The 25,074-nt window shown below is 38.2% G+C and overlaps 1 protein-coding gene across 2 annotated transcripts in view; it reads left to right on the forward strand.

The window, feature by feature from the left end:
• Nucleotides 1–19,351, forward strand: part of LOC141377771 (uncharacterized) — a 48,735-nt gene extending 29,384 nt beyond the window's left edge. For both annotated transcript variants that reach the window (XM_073923406.1, XM_073923405.1), the window contains one exon: nucleotides 16,436–19,351. In XM_073923406.1, coding sequence (XP_073779507.1) covers nucleotides 16,447–17,109 — 663 coding nt within the window. In that variant the 5' untranslated portion in view covers nucleotides 16,436–16,446 and the 3' untranslated portion in view covers nucleotides 17,110–19,351. The remainder of the gene's footprint in view (nucleotides 1–16,435) is intronic.
• The last annotated feature ends 5,723 nt before the right edge of the window (nucleotides 19,352–25,074 follow it).

Consider the following 25,074-nt stretch of genomic DNA (forward strand, 5'->3'; position numbering starts at 1 on the left):
ATAAAATCTGAAAATGTGGTAAAAAAAAAAAATCAAGTGGTCATAGGGGCTTTTCTTTTTCTGAATTGCTTTCAAAAACACTATTGGTTAGGTTTGGGGAAGGACGAAGGTGGGTCAGCTGAATGATTAGAGAGTCAGTCAGTCAGTTGATAGTGGCCCCTGGTGGATTTACACAAGAAGAGCAGGCGCGGATGACACTTGCGAGAAAAATTTGAGACCTCAAGAATCGTATATAGCGGCCCCTGGTTGATTTGTGAAAACTGCAAACAGAACATAGTTGCTTGAACATTTGTTGTACTCTCCAGAAATGTATATAGGGGTAAGTAATTAGAACAAGCCTGGGTTGCCTGGGTTGTCTTAAGAATTTCAAAGTGAGATGGGTGGGGGAGTGGAGGGGTCTCAAATTTTGAGATCAAAAAAGTTGAGTGTAGAAAAAATAACAAGGTTTATCTCTATCATTGTTTTGGTCATTAGACATTTTGTTTTTCAGGTTTCTTTCCCTAATTGGTAAGTTGATTGCTGCTTTGATCACAGACTGAACATTAATCACACAGTGTATGTTAATTTAGTTTTTTTTTTTTCAATGTTTGAAAGTCATTATAAAAGTGCAAAAACTGTTGATTATCGATTTAAAGCAACCATGCAAAATAAATGCTCAGGTTATTATTAGAGACGCTGAATTAAAAGATAATTAAGACAATTATAAAATATGAGTTATTTTCATATGCAAGACGCAGGATGTTGCAAGTTCTATTAAAAGTTATATTTGTTAGATTTTTTTTTTTTTTTGAGTCATGTCCTTTATGTGACAAAACTTCAAAAATAAATGTGATCCTGGTCATGTGTATAATTTGTTTTGAGATTTATAAATCATCCTAAAGCTGAACTAAGAGATTTATACCTTTGTTTTAGTATATTTACAGCCTTAGTATATTTATTGCCTTCATGATTCATTTTTAGCATAAACGTAAAATAGATATTTTTAGTTTAAAAAAAACATTTTTGGATCATTAATTTGTGATTCAGTGTTACATATAGGGTTGTTGGAGAATGTGAGGCATCCCAGCAGCAAATGTGTCTACATACAACCACTGGCATTTAATGATTACCAGCAGACAACTGTCTAAACTACACACAAATGTCATGTCACATCAAAAGCAAATAGAACCAATTATAATCACAGTTACTGGATACATTATGCAGTTTCATGTTCAATTTCTGACATACTTCACACATTAAAGCTACTGCTGACAACAGACTGAATTAATTGTAGTGCACAGTTGCATCTCTGAACAGCAGTGGCATCAATTATACACCTGCAAAGCCAATGTCCAGCAGAGTTTAGCTGGAAGTCTCTAATGAATCTGAATACTTTGCTTGGATAAAAGTAACTTTCAATACAAAATAAATAATTTTCTTATACTTTGGGTTTTTGTCTTGTCATCAAATCAACATCAAATAACATGCCAAAAATGCAAATTGATTTGATGTCAATCAGCTACATTGATGTAAAAATGAAATCTAACATTTGGGTCAAAAACACATCAATATTCAGTTGCAGAACTGTCCTGCAATCGATTTCTAGCGTGTTTTTTGCACCAAATGCAGGCTTTAGTGTGGTTATAGTTTAGCTTGTAGCATGGTGTTTTCATTCTAAGTTAAGTGGCAGCATCTCGCTTTCCCTCGTGAAGCTAATACAGAAGTAACTGAAACTGCAATTCATCAAAATTCCACTAGGCCTAGCTCTATAATAAAGCACATTTCTAATGAACCCAATGTTAAAATGGCCAACTTTATTGCAGAAATGGTTTGAAAAAAAAGAAAAAAAAGATGTATATAGCAGCTTATTGTCACATACTGTAGGTAAAACAAGGATGGTTATCGTTTATCAGTTTTATTCATAACAAAAGTCACTTAATCAAAGTGAGGAAGTAAAGGAGTGGTGTTAAGGCTGTAGCAATATTTATCTAGATATGATATAGCCAGTCACATCTGTTTCTGTAATAGTTAAATCACAGTGAGCTCATGCATCTAGCTTATTGTATAGCTACATTCTACTGTAACATGCTATGTCAGTTAGAAGGGAATTAAAAATTGACTTTCTTATGAAACTACCAGAGATGGCTGGAAGAAGACATACAGTTGAAGTCTGATTAGCCCCAGTTGAATTTTCGGCCCCCTGTTTATTTTTTTCCCTAATATCTGTTTAACAGGGAGCTGATTTTTTCAACACATTTCTAAACATAATAGTTTTAATAACTCATCTCTAATTACTGATTTATTTTATCTTTGCCATGATGACAGTAAATAATATTTGCCTAGACATTTTTCAAGACACTTCTATACAGCTTAAAGTTACATTTAAAGGCTTTAAAGGCAGGTTAGGGTAATTAGGCAAGTTATTGTATAACGATGGTTTGTTCTCTAGACTATCAGAAAAAAATTAGCTTAAAGGGGCTAATAATTTTGACCCTCAAGGGGTTTTTTAAAAATGTAAAATTCCTTCTATTCTAGCTGAAATAAAACGAATAAGAATTTCTTCAAAAGAAAAAAATCTTATCAGACATACGGTGGAAATTTCCTTGCTCTGTTAAACATCATTTGGGAAATATTTAAAAAAGAAAATAAAATTCAGAGGAATAATAATTCTGACTTCAACTGTATAAACATGTATTATCGCAGTCGTGTAAATGATCAGTTAAAGCCTTTTTATGTTTATTCAGATCTTATTTTCATTCTTTTAACTACGGCAATAGTTGGATGCCTTCATCCATATTAAGGATTTCCTGGACTGTTCTACTACTTTTGTGAGGCAAATATGGAATTTCTGCTCAATGAATGAATGAAACGAGCATTACATGCATTTAAAGTGCTACAATGCCCACATCACCCTATTTTGAGGAAAACGGAAAAAAATCTCCCTCAAAAGAAATTTGAAGTAAACACATTTTTAGCATATAGATCTTTATTTTTAGTACTATTTTTGATAAAACTGTTATTATGTCAAAAATAGTAGCCTATTGAATATCAATATTTTGCAAGGTATTGAATTTAGAAATTCTAGTATCTTGACAACACGACACCTCAGTTAATCACTCTGTCCAACTGAATATGTTTGTAGCTTTGTATCACATTGGATAACAACTCACACTATAAAATAAATCATATTTTCAAATTTGAAGACATGCAGAAAATTACATTTTCAAAAAACAAACAGAAACTGCAAATCAGGAGAGGAGATAAGAGGCACAGGAGGTATGATATGGCTCATAACAGACTAGTAAATGAGAAGTGGGATAATTAATTAATGTTTTTTTTTTTTTCCTTTTTGTGTTACAAGTCACAAAGCTTCAAAATGTATTGTTAAAAGTCAACTCAAAAGCCCTATTTATTATTAAACCATCTATAAATCTATTATAAAAGTAGATTACCTTATAAAAGTGTTGGTATTATAGCGGGGTTAATTAGAACATTGTTTTTTTAAATGGGTGGGGAGAGAGAGATTGGTCTTTGGGGCTAAGCCCCTTATCCCTTTCGACCCTAGCAACACCCCTGGTTGTAGTCCTGTTTTATGTGAGCACATGACTTGTACATTGTCTTTGTGTCATGTGCTTTCCTATCTATTGTCCAGTCCCACCCTCATTGTTAACTTATTTTAGTTAATCCCGTTCACCTGTTTGTTAATTATTTATTTCTCCTTTATAGCTCCCTCTCGTCTGCTGTCCTGTGCCAGTTTCTGTCATTATTAATAAGTCATGTTTTATCCAGCCCTGATCCTTGCCCAGTCCAGTTTGATTGTTTGTTAACGTTTTAACCCTCAGGGTTGTTTTTGTTGCTTACTGGAATATTTTATACTTTATAAACCCATCTAATTTGCTGCAACCGAGTCCTCGGTCCTTCCCCCACCCACATACCATGACAAATGTCAATTTGATGTTGTTTTGACATCAAGATGCCAGGGTTCCATTCTTCGGATCTCACTTAAATGATCTAAGATGATTATGCAGATCCTGGATCTGCTCATCTTGATAATCTGCTCTCTGGCTAATTTGGTTCTTCAAACAAGTTTGCGAATCATTTAAAAATGTCTGGATAAACTTCTGAGATGGCTGCGTATGTTGTGAAGGGCCAATCTTTTGATACTCGAAATCATGATCCGCAATCTAATGATTGGCTAATGGCACAGCAAAGTAATGACATCATCTGAATAATATTCAATTATCCATGTGAGCAAAATTACATCAAATTAGCAGTAAACATTTCGTTAATACAATACGCAGCAATAACTTCCCACGTTTGTTGTGAGCTGCAGACCTTACACTTTCATGTGTCAAGAGTATTCATCATGTATTTCAATGCATATCAATGCATTTAGTTCTGCATTTAGAACAGATTTCTTTATTATGGTAGCCTAAGACTACTCAAGTTTTTTTAATCGGCATAAGGAATAACTGTATAAATAAATTTTGCACCAAAAAAGTCGGTAAAGGGATCAATCACTGGCATATTATTGATCAAAACATGTGCATGACTGCATAAATTGTCTTTTTTGTTGTTGTTGAATTTTGTGCATGGACTTGTTTGCATCTAAAAAGTTCTTATCAATAAATTTTCTCTTTGGACCACCAGGTGGCAAGCCTGTTTATATGAAATTAACCTGCAGGCTTGAGCTACCAGAACTGCTACTATGACAAGTCTCAGATGAGTTTTGAAGACCAAAACAATCCTGGATTGTGTCAAATCGTCAACATCTAAGCCCAGCTAATTGAGTAATCCACGTACAAAGAACAGAACCCTGCTAGGATGTGAATAGCCTCAAACAACAAAACAATATTTTTACTTTTTCAAAAAAAAATTCTTCTTGCTTTAAGAATTTGTAGATATTTGGACTAAAAACAAGACAAAAGCTCTAAATAGGAAAAAAAAAAAAAGTTTTTCAGTGTTCAGGCTATGATAAAAACTGCACTGTGCCGGACAGTGTACCCAGTTCTGCTGTTAAGTCTTCAGAAGAACCTAAAATATTAAAATACATATAAAAATAAATGTAGTAAATCCCTAAAGCAGACTAGAAGGGATTCCATCATCCCATGTTCTTAAAATACTCAAAACCTGCCTTTTTCTGACTGTTAAAAATGTCATCTTTTCCCCACTCTAGGAATCTCATGTTCATTAACTCTGCTCATGTACAACATGACAGTCATCTCATCTCAAAAGCAGCATAAATGGCTCTCAGTTGAGAGGGAATCAATACATTGACACGCACACAGACAATCAGACTCTTCTCAGTGATTAAGACTTTCACAGCTGTGGTGAAATTAAGAGGTGCTCTCTTGACTGCGCCGTTGAAGACTTGATCAGCTCAGGGGCCGACAAGCCCCCAAATTAATCTTTAATCAAGAGACTGTTCACTAAAAATCAGAAGAGGATGAGTGCAGTCTGCATATGTTGAAGTGCATGGCCAAGAACTTTCTGAGTAGCGTTGTGCCCTTCTCGTGGTTTCTGTCCTGAACCAATTTACGAAAAGCTATAAAACTAATCTGCTTTCACAGACATGACCATGTGCTGGTCTGCTGCAACTAAAACACTAATGCGCACCATTAGCAGGCAGAATTATTACTGCGAAAGGGCAGGGAACACGGCAGCTCTCTTGTAAATCAGTAAAAAGTCTCATGGAGTCTTCAGGCTTGAGATGAGCTGCTCATTACTGATGTTGTGTTGCAGTAGCACGATTGATAGAAGGTCCAGGGTTTCTTGCTTTGCACTTGACACATTTTCTGTATGGAAAGGCTCAAATATATATGAGCACAAGAAAACTTTCTAGCCTGGACTTGTAGAGCTCCTGGCCAAATTTATTAGAAGACCAAGGATTCATGAAACATTCTTTAGAATTCTCCTTAACAGACATTTTCTAGGGAAAAACAGTTGTATTAAAAAAAATAATAATAAAAAAAGTAAGTATGTTCATATCTGTTTTCCTAAATTCGAGCTCATGTGCTATTTTAGCCATGGTTTTGTCATCTGAGACAAATTTGAGAAATCCTGTAAGATTAATTTAATCCTGGGCCCAAATCTGTGGTCTTTGACTGTCCGTTTGACACGTTCAGCGACAGCCGGTTAATGGCCGTTGCGATCAAATTTTCTCTCTGATGAATTCCTGGCTCTGACAGAAGACACTCTTTCTGGCGGTGTGATTTTACACTGTATAAAATATATGTAAATTAACAGTTTTCCATTTTATTTATTATTTTTTTTTTTTTGTTGTTGTTCATGTTTTTTTTGTATTCAAATTAAGTCTTTTGAATTGTATTATGAGACTCTGACATTTTCTCCAATAACCTTTTAGAAAAAAAAGTGACTTTTATTTACATTATGAATAGTTTGAAATAGTATTGTCATTATTCGTGTTCCAAATTATGGCGCGGAAATCTGGTAATCAACTGCCAGTACTTTATTTGTTGTTTTACAGACACTATTATCTGTATATTATTTCTAATATACTATATTGCTCCAAATTGCTAAATGCTGCAAAGTTTAATTTTCAACATTAAAAGTCAACAAATGATAGATCAATGTCCCATCATGCAATTAATAATAATAAAAAACATGTCAATCACAAAATATGGATGCTGCCAATTAAAAGATACAGGACAATCAGGGCACAAACTAATAGACTGAGGTTTATTTCCAATAGCAGTAGCCACTATTTCCCCCGATACACAAACTCACATACATAGCTTTTAAGGAACAGAAGGCGAGAACAACTTATGCCATATGATAACCCGATCCTATCAACATGCCTACAAATAACACAACTTTTCCCTTTGCATGCAATACATATGCCAAAATCCATTTTTAATGCATATGATACGCCAATCCTTCCCATTCACTTCTGTTGTGAACAGATAAGACCAGGTACCACACACCAACTTTACGAAGATGATGTCATGAACGAGATTCCAACTAGGACTGTGCTACTATTTAACTATACATGTACAGTTAAAACTTGCTTCCAGCCTTTAAAAAAAAAAATGTTAATATTTTTGTTTATTTTTTCTATGTCTTATTGCTGCAGGTGCTACCAAACAAACTTTGTTGTATATTGGTATTGGTATTACAATGACAAGTGTTATGGCCAGCTCGCTCCTGAGCGTACCATAAAAAAGATCAGATACACAAAAGGGTATATAATGAAATAAACATTTATTAAAGGGAATAACAAAGTATAACAAACTGTCTAGGGATTTGAATTAAGAAATCAGCTGAAATTCTCTCAACAAAATACATAACAAAAACAAAACATAAGACAGCAACACAACAACACAAAAGAGTTGGAACAAAATGACCTCTCTGTGGAATAATGGTCCACCAGAGGAAGTGCCAATCTTTACAAAAAATTCAAATATATACATTCTCCACTCATAAATTAACTAATTAACTGTGACGTCACACTGCAAGGCCACTGAAGGGTAAGAAAAGAGAAGACAGGGTCGTAACACCTCCCTACTCAAAAATATTCTGCAAAGAATCAAAAAGTATTAAAAAAATTACCAAATAAATACGACTTTAAAATAAAAACAGCTCATTCTTCCTTCTCTCCCAGCACCTCTGGGCCCTAGAAGCACAAAAGGATCAGTATAAACAATAATGGGTGCAGCGATCGACCCTTAATAAACCTCAAAATGTTGTACAGCCAGAACAAGAACTTCCTTTTAAATGGTGAAGTAAACCTGTTGATGACAATTAAATGGTCCAGAATGTAATTTTAAGGCTTGGTTGTGTTAATAAGATGCAAAGTAATGTGTGCTCATGTTTCACTTGAAGGAAATCGTGTTTTTTTTTTCATATATCTCACTTTGATTATACACAGCTACCCAGCTAACATGAAAACGACTGTCATATTGCCTAGTTTCTCTAAAAGGCCCACCCTCAAGTGACTCTAATTGGTCATCATCAAAATGTGCTGTGATTCGCCGATTGGCTCCACGTCACGTCCGGACAAGCACGCGCATTTTGTGTACACAGTCAGGCAGTCAACACGTGTCTGTAACGAGTAAACATGGGATGCGGCTCCTTTAAAAGTGTTTCTGTGCCATTTAGTGTGTTTATGTGTGTGCGTGTGTATAATATGAAGTATCTGTATCACGAGAAGCGCATGTGTGCGGGAGAGATATTTATTGTTCTTTTTCTCTCATGCTCGGATTAAGTTATTTTATGTGGTGACAGATTAAATCACAAGATGTGAGATAAGACCTGTGTGAGCCTGGATTGATTTGTTTTTGCTGTTACACTCCAGTTGGGAAAGCACTGGCAATTGCTGTATTTTTTTTTTTTAAATCAACGCGTTACAGGACATCTTTCACGCATATCCGGAATATGCCTGTGTAAGTAACATGAATCTTTCACATATCTTTAGCGACTTTATTGTCTTAGTTGTAAAACGCATGGAAAAGCTACCTGAAGACTGCAGTCGAGCACACACATAAGAGACACACTGCCGTCTCACACAGAGACGCGCATGCTGGCCAAGAGTGCGTGTATGTATGTGTGTGTATGTGTGTGTGTTTACAGCCATTTGACTGATAAGTATAGATTTGTAGCTAAGTCGTTAGCGGTGAACATAATTTCCCGTTGTTTACATCTTTGCTACAACACACCGTTAAGGCTGTACATGTCATGATCAATTTTAACAAATAAAAACACTTACAGGTCATGGCTCACAGAGTTCACAGCGTCTCCTTGCTCAATCTTTGAGGAGATTTTAGCAGAATCCAGCACTGAACTGGAAGAGATTCTGGAAGCTGCGTTTTGTCAAATCATACTTGCTGTGTATTTTATAGTTCTCTGGAACATAATTAATATTGAACTGTTAGCACTTTTGTGCTTGTGTCGTGTCATTTGGAAGCCCCACAACAGAAACAGAGAAGCTCTGAGGAAACAGCAGGATGGCATTTCTCCTTCTGCAGTAACGTTACAGCGCCACTGGCCACGGCCTTTACCTGCGCAGTGTGGGATGCGCAATAACGAACTTTTGTGATCTCATAGGAGGCGGAAGTATTTTTTGTAGTCCCCAAAATTTGTTTATTGTAGGCTTTACTAAGCTAACTCTGTAAAAATCAAGGTCTCTCTTTGCATTAAACTTTGAGCATTTTACATTCAGAGATGCTGTTTATGTTCACACAGCTACATTACACATCCACTAAAGTTTAAAATATGAGATCATAGTGGACCACCCCTTTAAACTTTTTTGAAAAGTAACTTACAAGGTGTTTTACTTGATTTACATTCTCTTGCAAAAGAACCACGCCTGCACCACAAGCACTAGCATCAACTGCAAGACGGAAGGACTTCTCAAATTTGGGAGCTGTTAAAACTGGGGAACTTGCTAACAAGGCCTTGCAATTTTCGAAGGCTTGTTGACATGTCTCTGACCACTGGTACTCAATTTTGGACTCAACAAAACAGTCAAAGGTGAAACAATACTAGTGTCATGTTTACCAGTGAACAAACCACCAGATGTCGCTGGTAAACACTCACTCATGAAACTACAAATCTGCCAGTAAATGGACTACATATTCAGTCATGCCACACACACACACCTGCTCCAAGTCTCCACTGATTAGACTCCCACAGCTGATACTGCTTTAAGACTGATTACATACAGTATTTAAGCAGCACACACACTCATTCACATTGCCGAGTCTTGTTAACAGTAAAAGTAACACTACAACGCGTTTTCCTTGTCTTGTTTCTCTGTGTTTTGACCTTAGCCTAGTTTATCCTTTTGTCCTTGTTTGCCGCCTGCTTTTTGACCCCTCGCCTGTGTTTGATTACGATTCTGGATTGTCTACATATATCTGTTTGCACCTGAATTGTCCATTGCTTGCCTGACTTTGAATAAACCTGCATTTGGATCCTACCTTCTGTTGTCAGTGTCACTCCCCGGCGTTACAGAAGACTCGGCCACACAATGGATCCAGCAGGTATCAAGATCATGTGTTTACGTCAGGAAGCACGGTCCATTGAGGAGTACGTGGAGGATTTCATCAATCTGGCACATTTAACAACATTAAGTGAGTTATGCCTGATGATCTTTTTTTCACGGAGGACTGTCTGAGCCATTGTACACAACAATACGATTGCACGAACCCCATGAGACATTACACTACATCGATCTTGCTCTGCAAATGAGTGGGTTCCCGTTCACTGTTGGCAAGGTGGAGGACACCCCTAAATATTTTTTTTTGGGGGGGGGGGGCAATAGACAGCAAGACCCACCAGCAATAGGGCTTGCTGCCCTACCCAATAATGTTATTATGCTTGCATCACCTGTACTGCTGTCTCCAGTGTATCAGTCTTACAGTCCTCCAGCTCACAAAATGGCCGCCACCAGTCCTCCAGCTTACAAGATGGCTGCTCCTCCAGCTTACAAAATGGCCGCCTCCAGTCCTTTAGCTAATAAGATGGCCGCCTCCAGTCTTCCAGCTTACAAGATGGCTGCTCCTCCTCCAGCTCACAAGATGGTCGACTCCAGTCCTCCAGCTCACAAAGTTGTCACAACTAGCCCTCCAGCTCACAATGTGGTAAGTGCCAATCTGCCACCAGCTCACAAGATGGTTTCCTGTTCCTTGTCTGTTCCTGCCATAGTTCCTGTTTCATATCCTGATATACCATCACCTGAGCCACCAGAATGGCCACCACCACCTGAGTTACCAGAGCTGATGCCACCACCAGAGCTGTTACTGCCAGAGCTGCCACCTCCAGAGCTGCCAGACCCTCCAGTGCTGCCAAACCCTCCAGAGCTGCCAGACCCTCCAGTGCTGCCAGACCCTCCAGAGCTGCCAGACCCTCCAGAGCTGCCAGACCCTCCAGAGCTGCCAGACCCTCCAGAGCTGCCAGACCCTTCAGAGCTGCCAGAACCGCCTGAGCTTCCTGAATGGCCGCCGCTGCCGCCAGAGCTGCCGCCGCCAGAGTCGCCGCTACCTGAACCCCCTGAATGGCCGCTGCAGCCACCTGAACTCCCTGAAGGGCCGCCGCCTCCTGAGCTTCCTGGATGGCCGCCGCCTTCTGAGCTTCCTGAATGGCCGCCGCCTCCTGAGCTTCCAGAATGGCCCCCGCCTCCTGAGCTTCCTGAATGGCAACCGCCTCCTGAGCTTCCTGAATGGCCACCGCCTCCTGAGCTTCCTGAATGGCCACCACCTCCTGAGCTTTCTGAATAGCCGCCGCCTCCTGAGCTTCCTGAATGGCCGCCGCCTCCTGAGCTTCCTGAATGGCCGCTGCCTTCTGAGCTTCATGAATCTGATCCAGGCCCTCCGCAGCTCCACACTCCAGGCCCTCCGCAGCTCCATGCTCCAGGCCCTCCGCAGCTCCACGCTCCAGGTACTTGATCCTGGCCCTCCATCCCTCCCCCTCTTCCGCCTCCGCTCCACCTCCTGCCTGAACATTATTAGGAGTGTCTGGAATCCACTCCTTAGAGGGGGGGCTCTGTCATGTTTAACAGTGAACAAACCACCAGATGTCACTGGTAAACACTCACTCATGAAACTACAAATCTGCCAGTGAAAGGACTACATATTCAGTCATGCCACACACACACACACACCTGCTCCAAGTCTCCACTGATTAGACTCCCACAGCTGATCCTGTTTCAAGACTGATTACACACAGTATTTAAGCCGCACACACACTCATTCACATTGCAGAGTCTTGTTAACTGTAAAAGTAACACTACAACGCACTTTCCTTGTCTTGTTTCTCCGTGTTTTGACCTTAGCCTAGTTTATCCTTTTGTCCTTGTTTGCCGCCTGCCTTCTGACCCCTCGCCTGTGTTTGATTACGATTCTGGATTGTCTACATATATCTGTTTGCACCTGAATTGACCATCGCTTGCCTGACTTTGAATAAACCTGCATTTGGATCCTACCTTCTGTTGTCAGTGTCACTCCCCGGCGTTACAACTAGCAAAGTTTTTACAAAAACTCCGGTAGTAACCAATTATCCCAAGGAATCTTCATAATTCACGCCGATTACTGGAAGTTGGAAAATTACAAATGGCTTCAACTTTTGCACCAATTAGTTTAACATTTCCCACTACTTTACCCAAATAGGTAAATTTAACCGTTTCCCACTACTTTACCCAAATAGGTTACTGTGGCTTTTCCACATTCAGACTTTGCAAGGTTTATTGTAAAATTAGACTCTGCCAAGCGTGAAGATAGGTCTTTGATTGTATCAAGATGTTCAGACCAGGTAGAACTATACAAAACAACATTGTCAAGATAAGCCTCGCATTCAGACATTCCATGCAATACACGGCTAACCAATCGTTTTAATGTAGCAGTTGCATTACGGACCCCAAAAGGCATCACCGTGTATTAAAGGAAAGAGTCTGGGGTAACGAAACCTAATAACTCTCTTGCCCAAGCAGTTAAAGGTACGTGCTAATACCCCTTAAGTAGATCAAACTTACTTATATATTTGGCAGAGCCAACATGATCTACACAGCCATCTATTTGAGGCAAGGGAAAACAGTTTGGTTTGGTAAAAGAATTTAATCTTCTATAATTGGAGCAAAACCAATATGAACCATCAGGTTTGTTCATCAATACACAAGGAGAACTCCAGGAACTAAAGCTTGGTACAGCCAAATTATGAGTAAGTAGGTAGTTCACCTCTCTTTTTAAAAGTTCTCGTTTTATTGGATTGACCCTATAAGCATTTTGTCTGATAGGACAAGAAGTTCCTTCATCAATGTCATGTTCAATGACAGGGGTGCGACTAGGGACATCCAAAAAAGTGAAGGAAATGACATCAAATCAATGATGAAAAACATCTAATTCAATGATGTAATTTCTCTCATCTCCTGTCAAATAAGACTGATGGCCGGACAAATCAGAAAGAATCTGAGAGTTGTTAAGGCGTCCATCTATTTTCCCTTGAGACAGAAGACTCCCATCCTTATTTTTCTCAGATAAGTCCTCACCCATACTTCAACACAGAGAAGGGAACACAGAGATGTTCTAAACCAGAATGATCACATAGGGGCCCAACACTGACAGAGTCAGAATAAACAGGAACAACATACGGTTTCAACAAATTAATGTGACAAACCTGAACTTTCTTCCAACGTTCAGGAGTATTTCGCAAATAATTATTGTCTGAAAGACAATTAGCTACACTGTAAGTTCCAGTGAGGTTTGCTTGGAATGGATTAGTAGGAAAAGAAAAAACAGCCAAAACAGTAGTGGGCCCTTGTATTTCATGTCTAAAAACCAACTAATTTGGGCTAAAGCAAATATTTTCTTGAGATACTTCACTTATAGCTAATAGCACCCATGTCAGGCCTTCTTCCCAATCACCATCAAGCTCCACACAATATGACCTTAAAAGAGACTTCAGGGTTTGATGAAATCTTTTAAGCGCTCCCTGGCTCTGTGGATGATATGCACTTAAAATATTGTGATTAACTCTAAGTTGACGGAGAACTTTTGCAAACTGTTTGGATATAAAGTTAGAACCTTGATCTGATTGAATCACTTTGGGGATACCAAAGACAGACATAAAATCGGTAAGGGCCTTCAGAATGGACTTCGTAGTTATAGATCTCAGTGGGTAAGCAGCAGGATAATGGGTAGTCTGGCACATAATGGTAAGGAGATAAGGATGACCAGCACTGGAATGAGGTAAAGGACCAACACAATCAATAATCAAATGGTCAAAAGGGTTAGATATCACAGGAATAGGCTGTAATGGACCATGGCTCTTTTTGGTTTGGCTTACCAGTAAGTTCACATGTGTGACAGGAACATATACATCTGGCCACATCTCCTTTTACTCTAGGCCAGTAAAATCATAAGTTTTCCGAACCCCGGTATGACCAGCGAGTCCTTGATGGGCTAACTGCATCACAGATGCACTTTAAATTAAATTGACATTAAATTGTTAACAAATATGGCCACTCTCTGACAAAGTAGATTGTCTTCACAAAAATAGGAGGAAGAAAGATCACTGATGTTAGTCCCTGCTACAAAGGCAAAGGTTTTCAGTGTGTCATCAGTCAATATCAGAAGGAACAGTATTTAAAACCTCCGAAGCATCAGAGTCTTGACTTTGAAGTGAATTTGTAATTTCCTCCAGATCAGGGGATAGTGGAGAGCAGATCTTTTTGTCTTTTTCAGGACACTCTGGCAGATCACATATAAATTTAACTGAATCAACAGTAGAAAAGAAGGTGCTACCAAAGAAACATTTGTAGCTTGGTTTTCAGGCAGCTGTTTTGCCATTGATCGTGTGACTGCACAGGCTGGAAACAAATCAGAGTAGGTTTTACTCTTTTCAACATTATCTTGACTAGGTATGGATATTACTATGGGCAAAGCAGTCACCTTACTCTCTCCCTAAACATTTTCACCAGCTAAATCATTTCCTAGAATAAATGTGATTCCAGGAACTGGAAGTGCAGATTGAACACCAACTACAACATCACCAGAGATTATGGTCGAGGAAAGATGGATTTGGTGCAATGGCATGTCAAAAATCTCATTTCAAAACCTCTTACGAATACATAAGTTCCAGTAGCAGTTTCAGAACTTAGAGGCAACACTCCTTCCAAAAGAAATGACTGTGCTGATCCGGTGTCTTGGAGGATACGCACAGGGACTATTTCCTCAGAACCTATTAGAGACACAACTCCTTCAGTGATAAAGGGTGTATAATCAACAAAAGCATTCACCTTTTGGTCAAACAATCCACCACAGGAATGAGATAAATGACTAGCACATTCTATGAAGGTGTCATCTACAAACCATGGGCCAAAAGAGAAACAGGTTTTGAAAATTTCTCTTTTTTTCAGAACAGAGCAGTCAGATAATTTATGGCCAAACTTTTTGCAATAAAAGCAGATGAGGTCTCTTGAAACACTAGTCTTTCCAAGATTGCTAACAACAGGTGCCCTCATATTTTGTCCAAACACAGCAGGCTTTTGTTTAACTTGACAAGACCTAAACTTATTCATGTCACTTCGGAAACTGACTGATCTGAATGTGCCCTGATGAGTTAAAATAAATTCATCAGCAATAATGGCAGCATCTGCAAGTTTACTCACTTTGTGTTGATTTAAATAAGTAGCTACAGCAACACAGTGTTTAAACTCTTCTAGAAGTAACAATTCTTTTAACTGCTCTTTAGTTTCAACTTTCAATGAAACTACTTTTCAACTTTTTCAACTTTCAATCGCTCAATTAGACTGTCTTTTTCCCTTGCCAATTCAATAAAAGTGCAATTTTCAGTTTTGATTATATTTTAAAAAATTTTATAATATGCCTCAGGCACCAGTTCATATGTATGCAATACAGCAGTTTTCACAGTTTCATACTCACCACTTTGTTCCAGGGTGAGAGCAGAATACATATCTTGAGCTTTTTCTGTGAAAACACACTGCAACAACAAAGTCTAAAACTTTTTCGGCCATTTTAGAGATAAAGCAACATGCTCAAAGTGATCAAAATATTTCTCTACCTCTTTTTCAGCAAATGGCAGAACTAATCTCAGGTTACGATGAACATCAAATACTAATGCAGACGACTGTTCTGGCACCAGATGCACGTCAGCTTGCAGTGTTTCCGCTTGTTTTGCTGCTAATTTCAACTCCAACTTCTTTAACTGAAACACTCTCTCTTCCCGTTCTCTCTCTAACTCAAGATCCAATTTTCGTACAGACAACTGTTGCTCTAGTTTCCTAGCTTCAAATTCCCATTCTGTTTCTCTCTCTTTCAAAGCGCAGCCCTCGCGATCAGCACAGAGTTTTTCTGAATCTAAATACAGCTGTTTCTCTTGCATTGACATCTCTAGGAATTTTAACTCACTTTCCACATCAATATCACAGGAAGAAAACACTGAAGACTCACTAAGAACAGGGGTTCATACCTCTAAAACTCCCTTTTCAACCAGAGATAGTTTCAAAGTTGTTAAAATCGTGTCCTTTTTTTCTTATCATGAGTAGTGAGATCGATATTAAAGCGCTCGGCAATTTGTATTAATTCTTCTTTCGTACAACGCTCAATTAAAGCTTAAGAGGGACAAGCAAAAAAATCTTTAAGTACTGAAGACATTTTTGTATTAGCATTTACGTATACAACACAAATACACAAACAAACACTCCAGTACTCACCCGGAAACTGAAGTCTGTTCAAAAACTACAACTCATATAAGCCACTGCTTTGAAATGAACCACAACCAAAATTTACGTAATCTACCCATTCACAAAAAACTTTATAGACTTACCACAAGTTGAACAGGCTAAAGCTGTTGTTTGTAGCTTTAGCCTGCTAGCGCCGCTGGTCAGCTAAAGCTACCGACCTCTTTGACCATACACTTTTGACTTACTGGCTTTGCTCTTTACCCCGTAAAATGTCGCTTCCGTCTCTGTCCTTGTGTGCAGGAGAAGCATCGATGGAGGCGTTGGAGCTGGAAGAAGTGGAGTCCCAGATCCGCGCGCTGGTGGTAAGACGGTCGCGGCTACGGGAACGGCTCCTCGCCGTACCTAATGCTAAGGCCGTCTCATCACCTAAGGTACGTGGAAATTACAACCACATCATTCCCTCTACCTCAACCCCGCGTCCTTCTCTGTCCAGGCCCAGCGCACCCGGGGCGCGGCTCAGCCAGGCGTCGTTCACGCCGACACCCGGCTACCACGGCGCCTGGGTGCAGCCGCGCAAGGTGCTTCCCAGATCCCGGGGCAGAACGTCTCCGCCTGTGTTCGAGATCTCCACGGAGAACCGCTTCTCCCCTCTCCGCGAGTCGGGTCCCGATGTGGCCATCATCGGTGACTCGATCGTTCGTCACGTCCGTGCCGCCTCCTCAAAAGGTAATAAAGTACGTACTTTCTGCTTTCCTGGTGCCCGTGTGAAAAATATTTCTACACAGATTCCAACCATCCTGGGCGCTGCCGAGAGCCCTGGTGCCGTTGTCCTCCACGTGGGGACAAACGACACCGGGCTCCGGCAGTCGGAGATCCTGAAGAAGGACTTCAGGAGCCTGATCGAGACGGTTCGACGCACCTCGCCCGCAGATCATCGTTTCTGGGCCGCTTCCTACCTACCGCCGAGGAAATGAAAGGTTCAGTAGACTTTTAGCTTTGAATGAATGGCTAATAACATGGTGTAAAGAACAGAAATTGCTCTTTGCTAATAACTGGAATCTTTTCTGGGAGCGTCCTAGGCTCTTCCGTCCTGACGGCCTGCACCCCAGTCGAGCCGGAGCTGAACTCCTGTCGGACAACATCTCCAGACTACTTCGCACCATCTGACTAGCAGGTAAAAATTCACACTATAGCCACCTAGACTCTTGTTCACCCCACTTAAACATCAGTAACGCATATCTGGCGAATCCTATAGAGACTGTGTCTGTTCCTCGTATTATTAGATTAAGAAATAAACGTACTGTGTGCTCCAGGAAAAATCTAGTAAGAATCAAACCAGAAAAACCAGTAGAAAGTGAAAATACAAATTTCGTAAAACTTGGTCTCCTAAACATCAGGTCACTTGCACCTAAAGCACTTATCATTAATGAAATAATAACAGAAAACAATCTTAATGCACTCTGTCTCACTGAAACCTGGCTGAAACAAAATGACTATATTAGCTTAAATGAAGCAACTCCTCCAGGATTCTTATATAAACATGAGGCTCGTCAAACTGGTCGTGGTGGTGGAGTTGCATCAATCTTTAGTGATTTCCTTAATATTAAACAGAGAAACGGACTTATGTTTAGCTCCTTTGAAGTATTATCGCTTAATGTTCAGCTTCCAGATACTATACAAAAACCTATGTTATCTCTCGCTTTAATCACCATATATAGACCCCCAGGACCCTATGTCAAATTTCTAAAAGAATTTTCTGATTTTATTTCTGACTTACTAGTCAAAACTGATAAAATGCTAATTGTAGGTGACTTTAACATCCACATAGATGACGCTAATGATACATTAGGACTCGCGTTTATGGATTTAATACACTCACTTGGGATAAAGCAAAACGTTGTGGGTCCAACCCATCGCTTAAAGCATACATTAGATCTAATTCTGTCTTATGGAATCGAGGTTATTGACGTAGACATTATACCACAAAGTGATGATATTACAGATCACTACCTCTTACTATATAAGCTATATTTACCTGAAATCAGCAAACCCGCTCCAATACTCCGCCCTAGTAGAACTATTGTTCCGTCAACTAAAGATGAATTTATAAATAACTTACCTGATCTCTCTCTATTTCGTAATGCACCCGCAAACTCAAATGATCTTGATGTAGGAACCAGCAGTATGGATGCCATCTTTACTAGCACACTAAATACTGTGGCACCCATCAAATTAAAAAAGGCTAGAGAGATTAAAACTATACCATGGTATAATAGTCATACTCGTGCGCTCAAAACAGCAACCCGCGCCCTGGAACGTAAATGGAAAAAAACTAATTTAGAGGTCTTTAGAATTGCGTACAAAGACAGTATGTCCAGCTATAGGAGGGCTCTAAAATCTGCCAGGACCGAGCACCTGCGCAAACTGATAGAAAATAATCATAACAATCCTAGATTTTTATTTAACACCATCTCTAAATTAGCTAATAATCGGTCATCCTTGGAACAAACTACTCCACCGCAAATTAGTAGTGATGACTTCATGAATTTTTTCAGTAATAAAATAGAAGGCTTTAGACAGAAAATAGGAGATGCCAAACTTTCTGCACCGGCTTATACTCCAAATCCTGTAAATATTTCATTAAATCATAATAATAACCTACACTGCTTCAAAATCATAGAACATGAAGAGTTAGTAAAAATTATAAATAGCTCTAAACCAGCTACGTGTATGCTGGACTCAATTCCAACAAAATTACTGAAAGAGCTGTTACCTGCTATAGGAGAACCTCTTCTTAACATTATCAACTCTTCTTTATCTATAGGCCATGTTCCAAACTCTTACAAGCTAGCTGTTATTAAGCCTATTATTAAGAAACCGCAACTAGACACCAACAACTTAGCTAACTATAGGCCTATTTCAAATCTTCCATTTATGTCTAAAATACTAGAAAAAGTTGTTTCCACTCAATTATGCTCTTATCTGCAGACGAACAATATTTTTGAAGTGTTTCAGTCAGGTTTCAGGGCTCACCACAATACAGAAACCGCCTTAGTGAAAATAACCAACGATTTACTCTTAGCTGCTGACCGAGGGTGCGTCTCGCTATTAGTTTTACTCGATCTTAGTGCGGCATTTGATACCATTGACCACAATATCCTCATAAATCGTTTAAAGTCTACAGGTGTCCAGGGACAGGCTCTACAATGGTTTAAGTCATACTTAACTGACCGCTACCAGTTTGTAAATCTTAATGGACAGCCTTCACAAATCTGCCCAGTAAAGTATGGGGTGCCTCAAGGATCAGTTTTAGGCCCTTTACTGTTTACAATTTATATGCTACCTATGGGAGACATTATTAGAAGACATGGGATCAGCTTTCACTGCTATGCAGATGATACTCAATTATATATTTCCACTAAACCTGACGAGACGTCTGAACTGTCTAAACTAACTGAGTGTATCAAAGATATCAAAGACTGGATGACCAACAATTTTCTTCTCTTAAACTCAGACAAAACAGAATTATTACTTATTGGGCCTAAATCTTGCACACAGCAGATCTCGCAACTCAATTTACAATTAGAGGGATACAAAGTTAGCTTTAGCTCTACTATAAAAGATCTGGGTGTCATATTAGACAGCAATCTAACTTTTAAAAACCATATATCCCATGTCACAAAAACTGCCTTCTTTCATCTGAGAAATATCGCTAAATTACGAAATATGCTATCCATCTCAGATGCAGAAAAGCTAGTCCATGCTTTTATGACTTCGAGACTGGATTACTGTAATGCTCTATTTGCTGGCTGCCCAGCATCCTCTATTAACAAACTTCAATTAGTACAAAATGCAGCAGCCAGAGTTCTGACCAGGTCTAGAAAATATGATCATATAAACCCAATTTTATCCTCCTTACACTGGCTGCCTGTTAAATTTCGTATTGAATTTAAAATATTACTTCTCACCTATAAAGCTCTAAATAATCTAGCTCCTGTTTATCTAACCAACCTTCTGTCTCGCTACGAACCAACTCGCTCCTTAAGATCTCAAAATTCTGGGCTTCTGGTAGTACCTAGAATAGCAAAATCAAGTAAAGGAGGTCGAGCCTTCTCTTTCATGGCTCCTACACTCTGGAATAGCCTTCCTGGTAATGTCCGAGGCTCAGACACACTCTCCCAGTTCAAAACTAGATTAAAGACCTATCTGTTAAAGTAAAGCATACACTCAGTGCATCACCTAGCGGGTTCCACACTGGCTTCTACATCTTGCTTATATACACTATGAACAGCAGCTACGCTAATTATTCTCTTTATTCTCTATTTTCACCTGGGGATACTCATCCCGAGGTCCTCAGATTAGGCAGAGTCACTGATTGGATCCAAGACCAGCGACGTGATGATCCCAAGGATTCCATATTCGGGACCAGGCCATATCCTGAGCTGCTGCTGCGCTGATGGTCGTGGGGAGTGGAGAACATGAGTCTGATTCCAGCGACGCTCCAAGGACAGACGAGTCTTCATTGAGGCCATCTTCCAGCATAAACCACGGCGAATGAATTTCTGCACAAGACTTTTGGCCAGCGGAGAAATTAAAATGGTCGTGCCCAACTGAGTCTGGTTCTCTCAAGGTTTTTTTTCTTCACTCCCATCAGGTGAAGTTTTTTTTCCCTCTCCGCTGTCGCCACTGCCTCGCATGGTTCAGGATTGGTAGAGCTACGCATCGATGAATTTGCTCTTCAGTGTTTGAACTCTCAGTAATGATTAAATCACACTGAACAGAGCTAAACTGAACTGAACTGAACTTAAACACTAAAACCTGAACCACACTGTTCCAGTTACTATGACCATTTATGTGAAGCTGCTTTGACACAATCTACATTGTAAAAGCGCTATACAAATAAAGCTGAATTGAATTGAATTGAACATGTAAGTACGCGAGGAAAAGAGAAGCGCACAAATCACAAACTCCGTCAGTTACAGAATATATTTACCTTATATTTATCAGAGAAACTCCAGCTTCTATCTAAGAAGAAAAACTAACTAATTCCTATCTAGTCTTCAGAGGTCTACCAGGCTCGGGGCGGCATTAAACACTGAACTCAGTGACAATCGGTCTTTAGACCAAACGTCCAAAAGCGTACCTCCGACAGAGATTAAAATCTCCACCTAGGATAACCTCCAATAATAAGAAAGGCAAAATAATAAACAAAACAACAAACAGTGCAACAATGGAAGGATTGTTTTCACAACCCAGTTGGATACACTCTTTCTAACCGGAATTTCTTTTTTTTAAAGGTAAATAACCTATCCAAAAAACTACTCACCCACATAAAGGAATGCCAGACGAGCCACTCAATTTATGTTACGGCCAGCTCGCTCCCTACCGTACCATAAAAAGGATCAGATACACAAAAGGGTATATACTGAAATAAATTGTTATTTAAGGGAATAAAGTATAACAAGCTGTCTAGGGATTTGAAGTAAATAGGAAATCAGCTGAAATTCTCTCAACAAAATACTAAACAAAATATAAGACGGCAACACAAAACAAATTGGAACAAAATGACCTCTCTGTGGAATATTGGTCCACCAGAGGAAGTGCCGTTCTTCACAAAAAATTCAAATATATACATTTTCCACCTATAAATTAACTGATTAACTGTGACGTCACACTGCAAGGCCACCGAAAGGTAAGAAAAGAGAAGATAGAAAAAAAAAATCTAATGTCTAATGTAAAACATTTTTTTACAGTATATTGTAGCTACGAGTGCTTATTATACAATCTACAACTACAAATCACACTTGTTATAACAGGTTTACATAAATGTGCATTAAACACTTATTTTCAGCAGTTTACATGTGATGTTGCCTCATTATAAACGTAATCAGTTTATTGACATAATGTATATGTATATGTTTATTTCAATCGTACATAGCAAATTTCATATTCTACATGTTAAACTAACAAAATCGACATTAAATAGACCTTTTGTCTTTATTGTGGCAGCATTAAATACATTTATAATCCCTATCTTCCATATTTTATATTTAAACGCACTATTGAAACTTAAATAGATCGCTTATTTACTCTTAAAAAAAAGTCCCACATACTTACTATATTTAATACAAGCTTAGAACTTATATTAGTGTTGGGAAATATACGAAATTTTTGCCCCCTGTGAGATCGCCGACACACGATACTATCGCATGGGGGCGTTGCAGTGTTTTTTATATATATATATATATATACAGTTATGGTCAGAATTATCACCCCCCCTGAATTTTTAGCCCCCCTGTTTATTTTTTCCCCATTTTTTGTTTAACAGAGATAAGATTTTTTCAACGCATTTCTAAACATAATAGTTTTAATAACTCAACTCTAATAACTGATTTATTTTATCTTTGCCATAATGACAGTAAATAATATTTGACTAGATATTTTCCAAGACACTTCTATACAGCTTGAAGTGACATTTACAGGCTTAACTAGGTTAATTGGGTCAACTAGGCAGGTTTGGGTAATTAGGCAAGTTATTGTATAACGATGGTTTGTTCTGTAGACTATCGAAAAAAATATAGCTCAAAGTAAATGGGCTAATAATTTTGTCCCTAAAATGTTTTTTTTTTTATTTTTTATTAAAAACTGCTTTTATTCTAGTCAAAATAAAACAAATAAGACTTTCTCCAAAATATACATATACTACATCATTAATATTTAACCATATCTTAACATATTTATTAGCCTTTCGGCTTTTTACTTATTTAATAACCTACTGTATTTGCATTACCTTTGATATTGGATAATAATTCAAACCAATGCAAATCACCGCATTCTTACAGCTACGTAAATAGGCACAGAGACCAAAATTGTTGCAAAGAAGACTGTGCTAGTGCAGCGCAGGACAGGATTTGATCGTAACCACAAATGACAAATGCACTTGGCATTTGTGTTTATTGTTTTCTGATGAGAGTTTCATTTTAGACATGGCTGCGGAGAATCGACAATAGCCTATTGCTCTAATATTAAATAGACTATTTGACTTAAAACGTTTTACTGAGCTCAGTAAAATGTTCTTTAAATAAGTTATTAATAATCTGTTCAATAATTCAATAATTATTTAATGCCAAAACGAATTGTAAAATACAGGCTGTAATTTAATGTAGGCTAGTAAAAAAAAAAAAAAAATATATATATATATATATATATATATATATATATATATATATATATATATATATATATATATATATATATATATATATATATATATTAATAGCCTACATATAAATAAATATAGGTCTAACATATTTTAAACAAAATTAACAAATTAAATAAATAGGTTATTTGAAAAATGTGCATGTCTGTGTTTATCATTCTATCGAATTAAACACAAATAAACAATTATCTGTGTATTTGAAGGAGCTATCAATGCATGCACTGAAAAAAATAGGCTATGGACCACCTTAAAACTTAAATAGGATATTAAAAACATAAAGATAAATAGCTTTTTTGTGAAAAGAGAGAATCTTGTGGGAGAGCTGTGATAAAGCAGTTTAAAATGACCAACGACCGCAACACGTTTTATTCCAGAATATTTGAGCTTGTTTCAGACTTCTTTTTCTTTCTTCTTCAGTTATTTCATTTTTAAAAATAGTGTTTTTTTTTTTTACTTGTTTGTTAATTAATTCCAGTTTTGTTATTTAGTCTATTATTTCTAGGCCTATGCAGCAAGTTGTGAACTGATTTGCTATGAGTTGTGGCTGTGCCCTCACATGCAGCTTGCGCTTCAACTGCTGCTGCTGAAACAGAGATGGAGACGGAGAAAGAAAAAGAGAGAGTGAGACAGAGAGAGAGAGAAAGTGCGCAAGAGTGCAGTCGAAATAATCAATTTTATCTGAAAGTGTTGGTCAAGTGATGTTAATTTGAACAGCTAAAGCAGTCAAATTATTTGTAGTTAATTTATTATTAATGATGATGATTAAAAATAGTAATATTATTCATTTGATTCAATAATGCAAATAGAACATGTAATAGGTCTACATTAATCTAATAGGTTTCAGCTCTCAGCGATATCTTTGCCTATCGTCGATACACAATACTATCGTCTATCGGCACAACCCTAACTTATATACATAAAAATAATGAGGGAAAATATTGTTGTAATCTCACCAGGAAAGGTTGTGGCCAATCAAATGCAGCCTGGGTCATATCCACTTGTTAAGTCATGACGTATTGGTGACGTATGGAATACAGTCTCCGGGTCCACTCATTTGAATTGAGAAAATATTAATTTATGGCCCCTTTTTAGTCATATCACACTTTAAAGTGAATTTTATATATAAATCATAGTGTACACATCAGTATCTGCTCTTGCTGCATCACAGACACCAAAATTTTAACAATTTATAAAAAAAATAGTCACTTTCTGGCCATCGGATATTAGGTGTGAATATATATATATATTGCGATCGTGATTTTCGTAAGTATTACATCACTTTGTAAATGTGTATTATTAACATTTGATGAGTTTCCCCTTACAGTTTGATAGAGAGCTTGGACCCAGAAGTTACTTCGCATGACGTCACTCTTAACAAGCGGATAAGTGATCCCATGTGGATCATTCAGCCAAATCTCAGAAGGAAACGTAACTATTTTACGTTTTGTCAGTTAAGTAGCTAATTTGTTCATTTGTACGATTATATAAAGGATGCACTAAACCAAATCATCATTGGGGGAGGAGCAAATCATACTAAACTGTATGAAAAAGATCATACAAATTCATTTGAGTTAACCACAATATCAAAAAGTTTAATCATCAGTGTGTTTTGTTCTAGCCTGTTTTACACCAGGATTTTCCACTTATATGTAGTTATATTAGTATGTTTGAGGTTTACAGTATGTCATTTACTAACTGAACTCATTTTGTTCAGCTATGC

Source organism: Danio rerio, chromosome 15, assembly GCF_049306965.1.
Source record: "Danio rerio strain Tuebingen ecotype United States chromosome 15, GRCz12tu, whole genome shotgun sequence".
Classification (NCBI taxonomy): domain Eukaryota; kingdom Metazoa; phylum Chordata; class Actinopteri; order Cypriniformes; family Danionidae; genus Danio; species Danio rerio.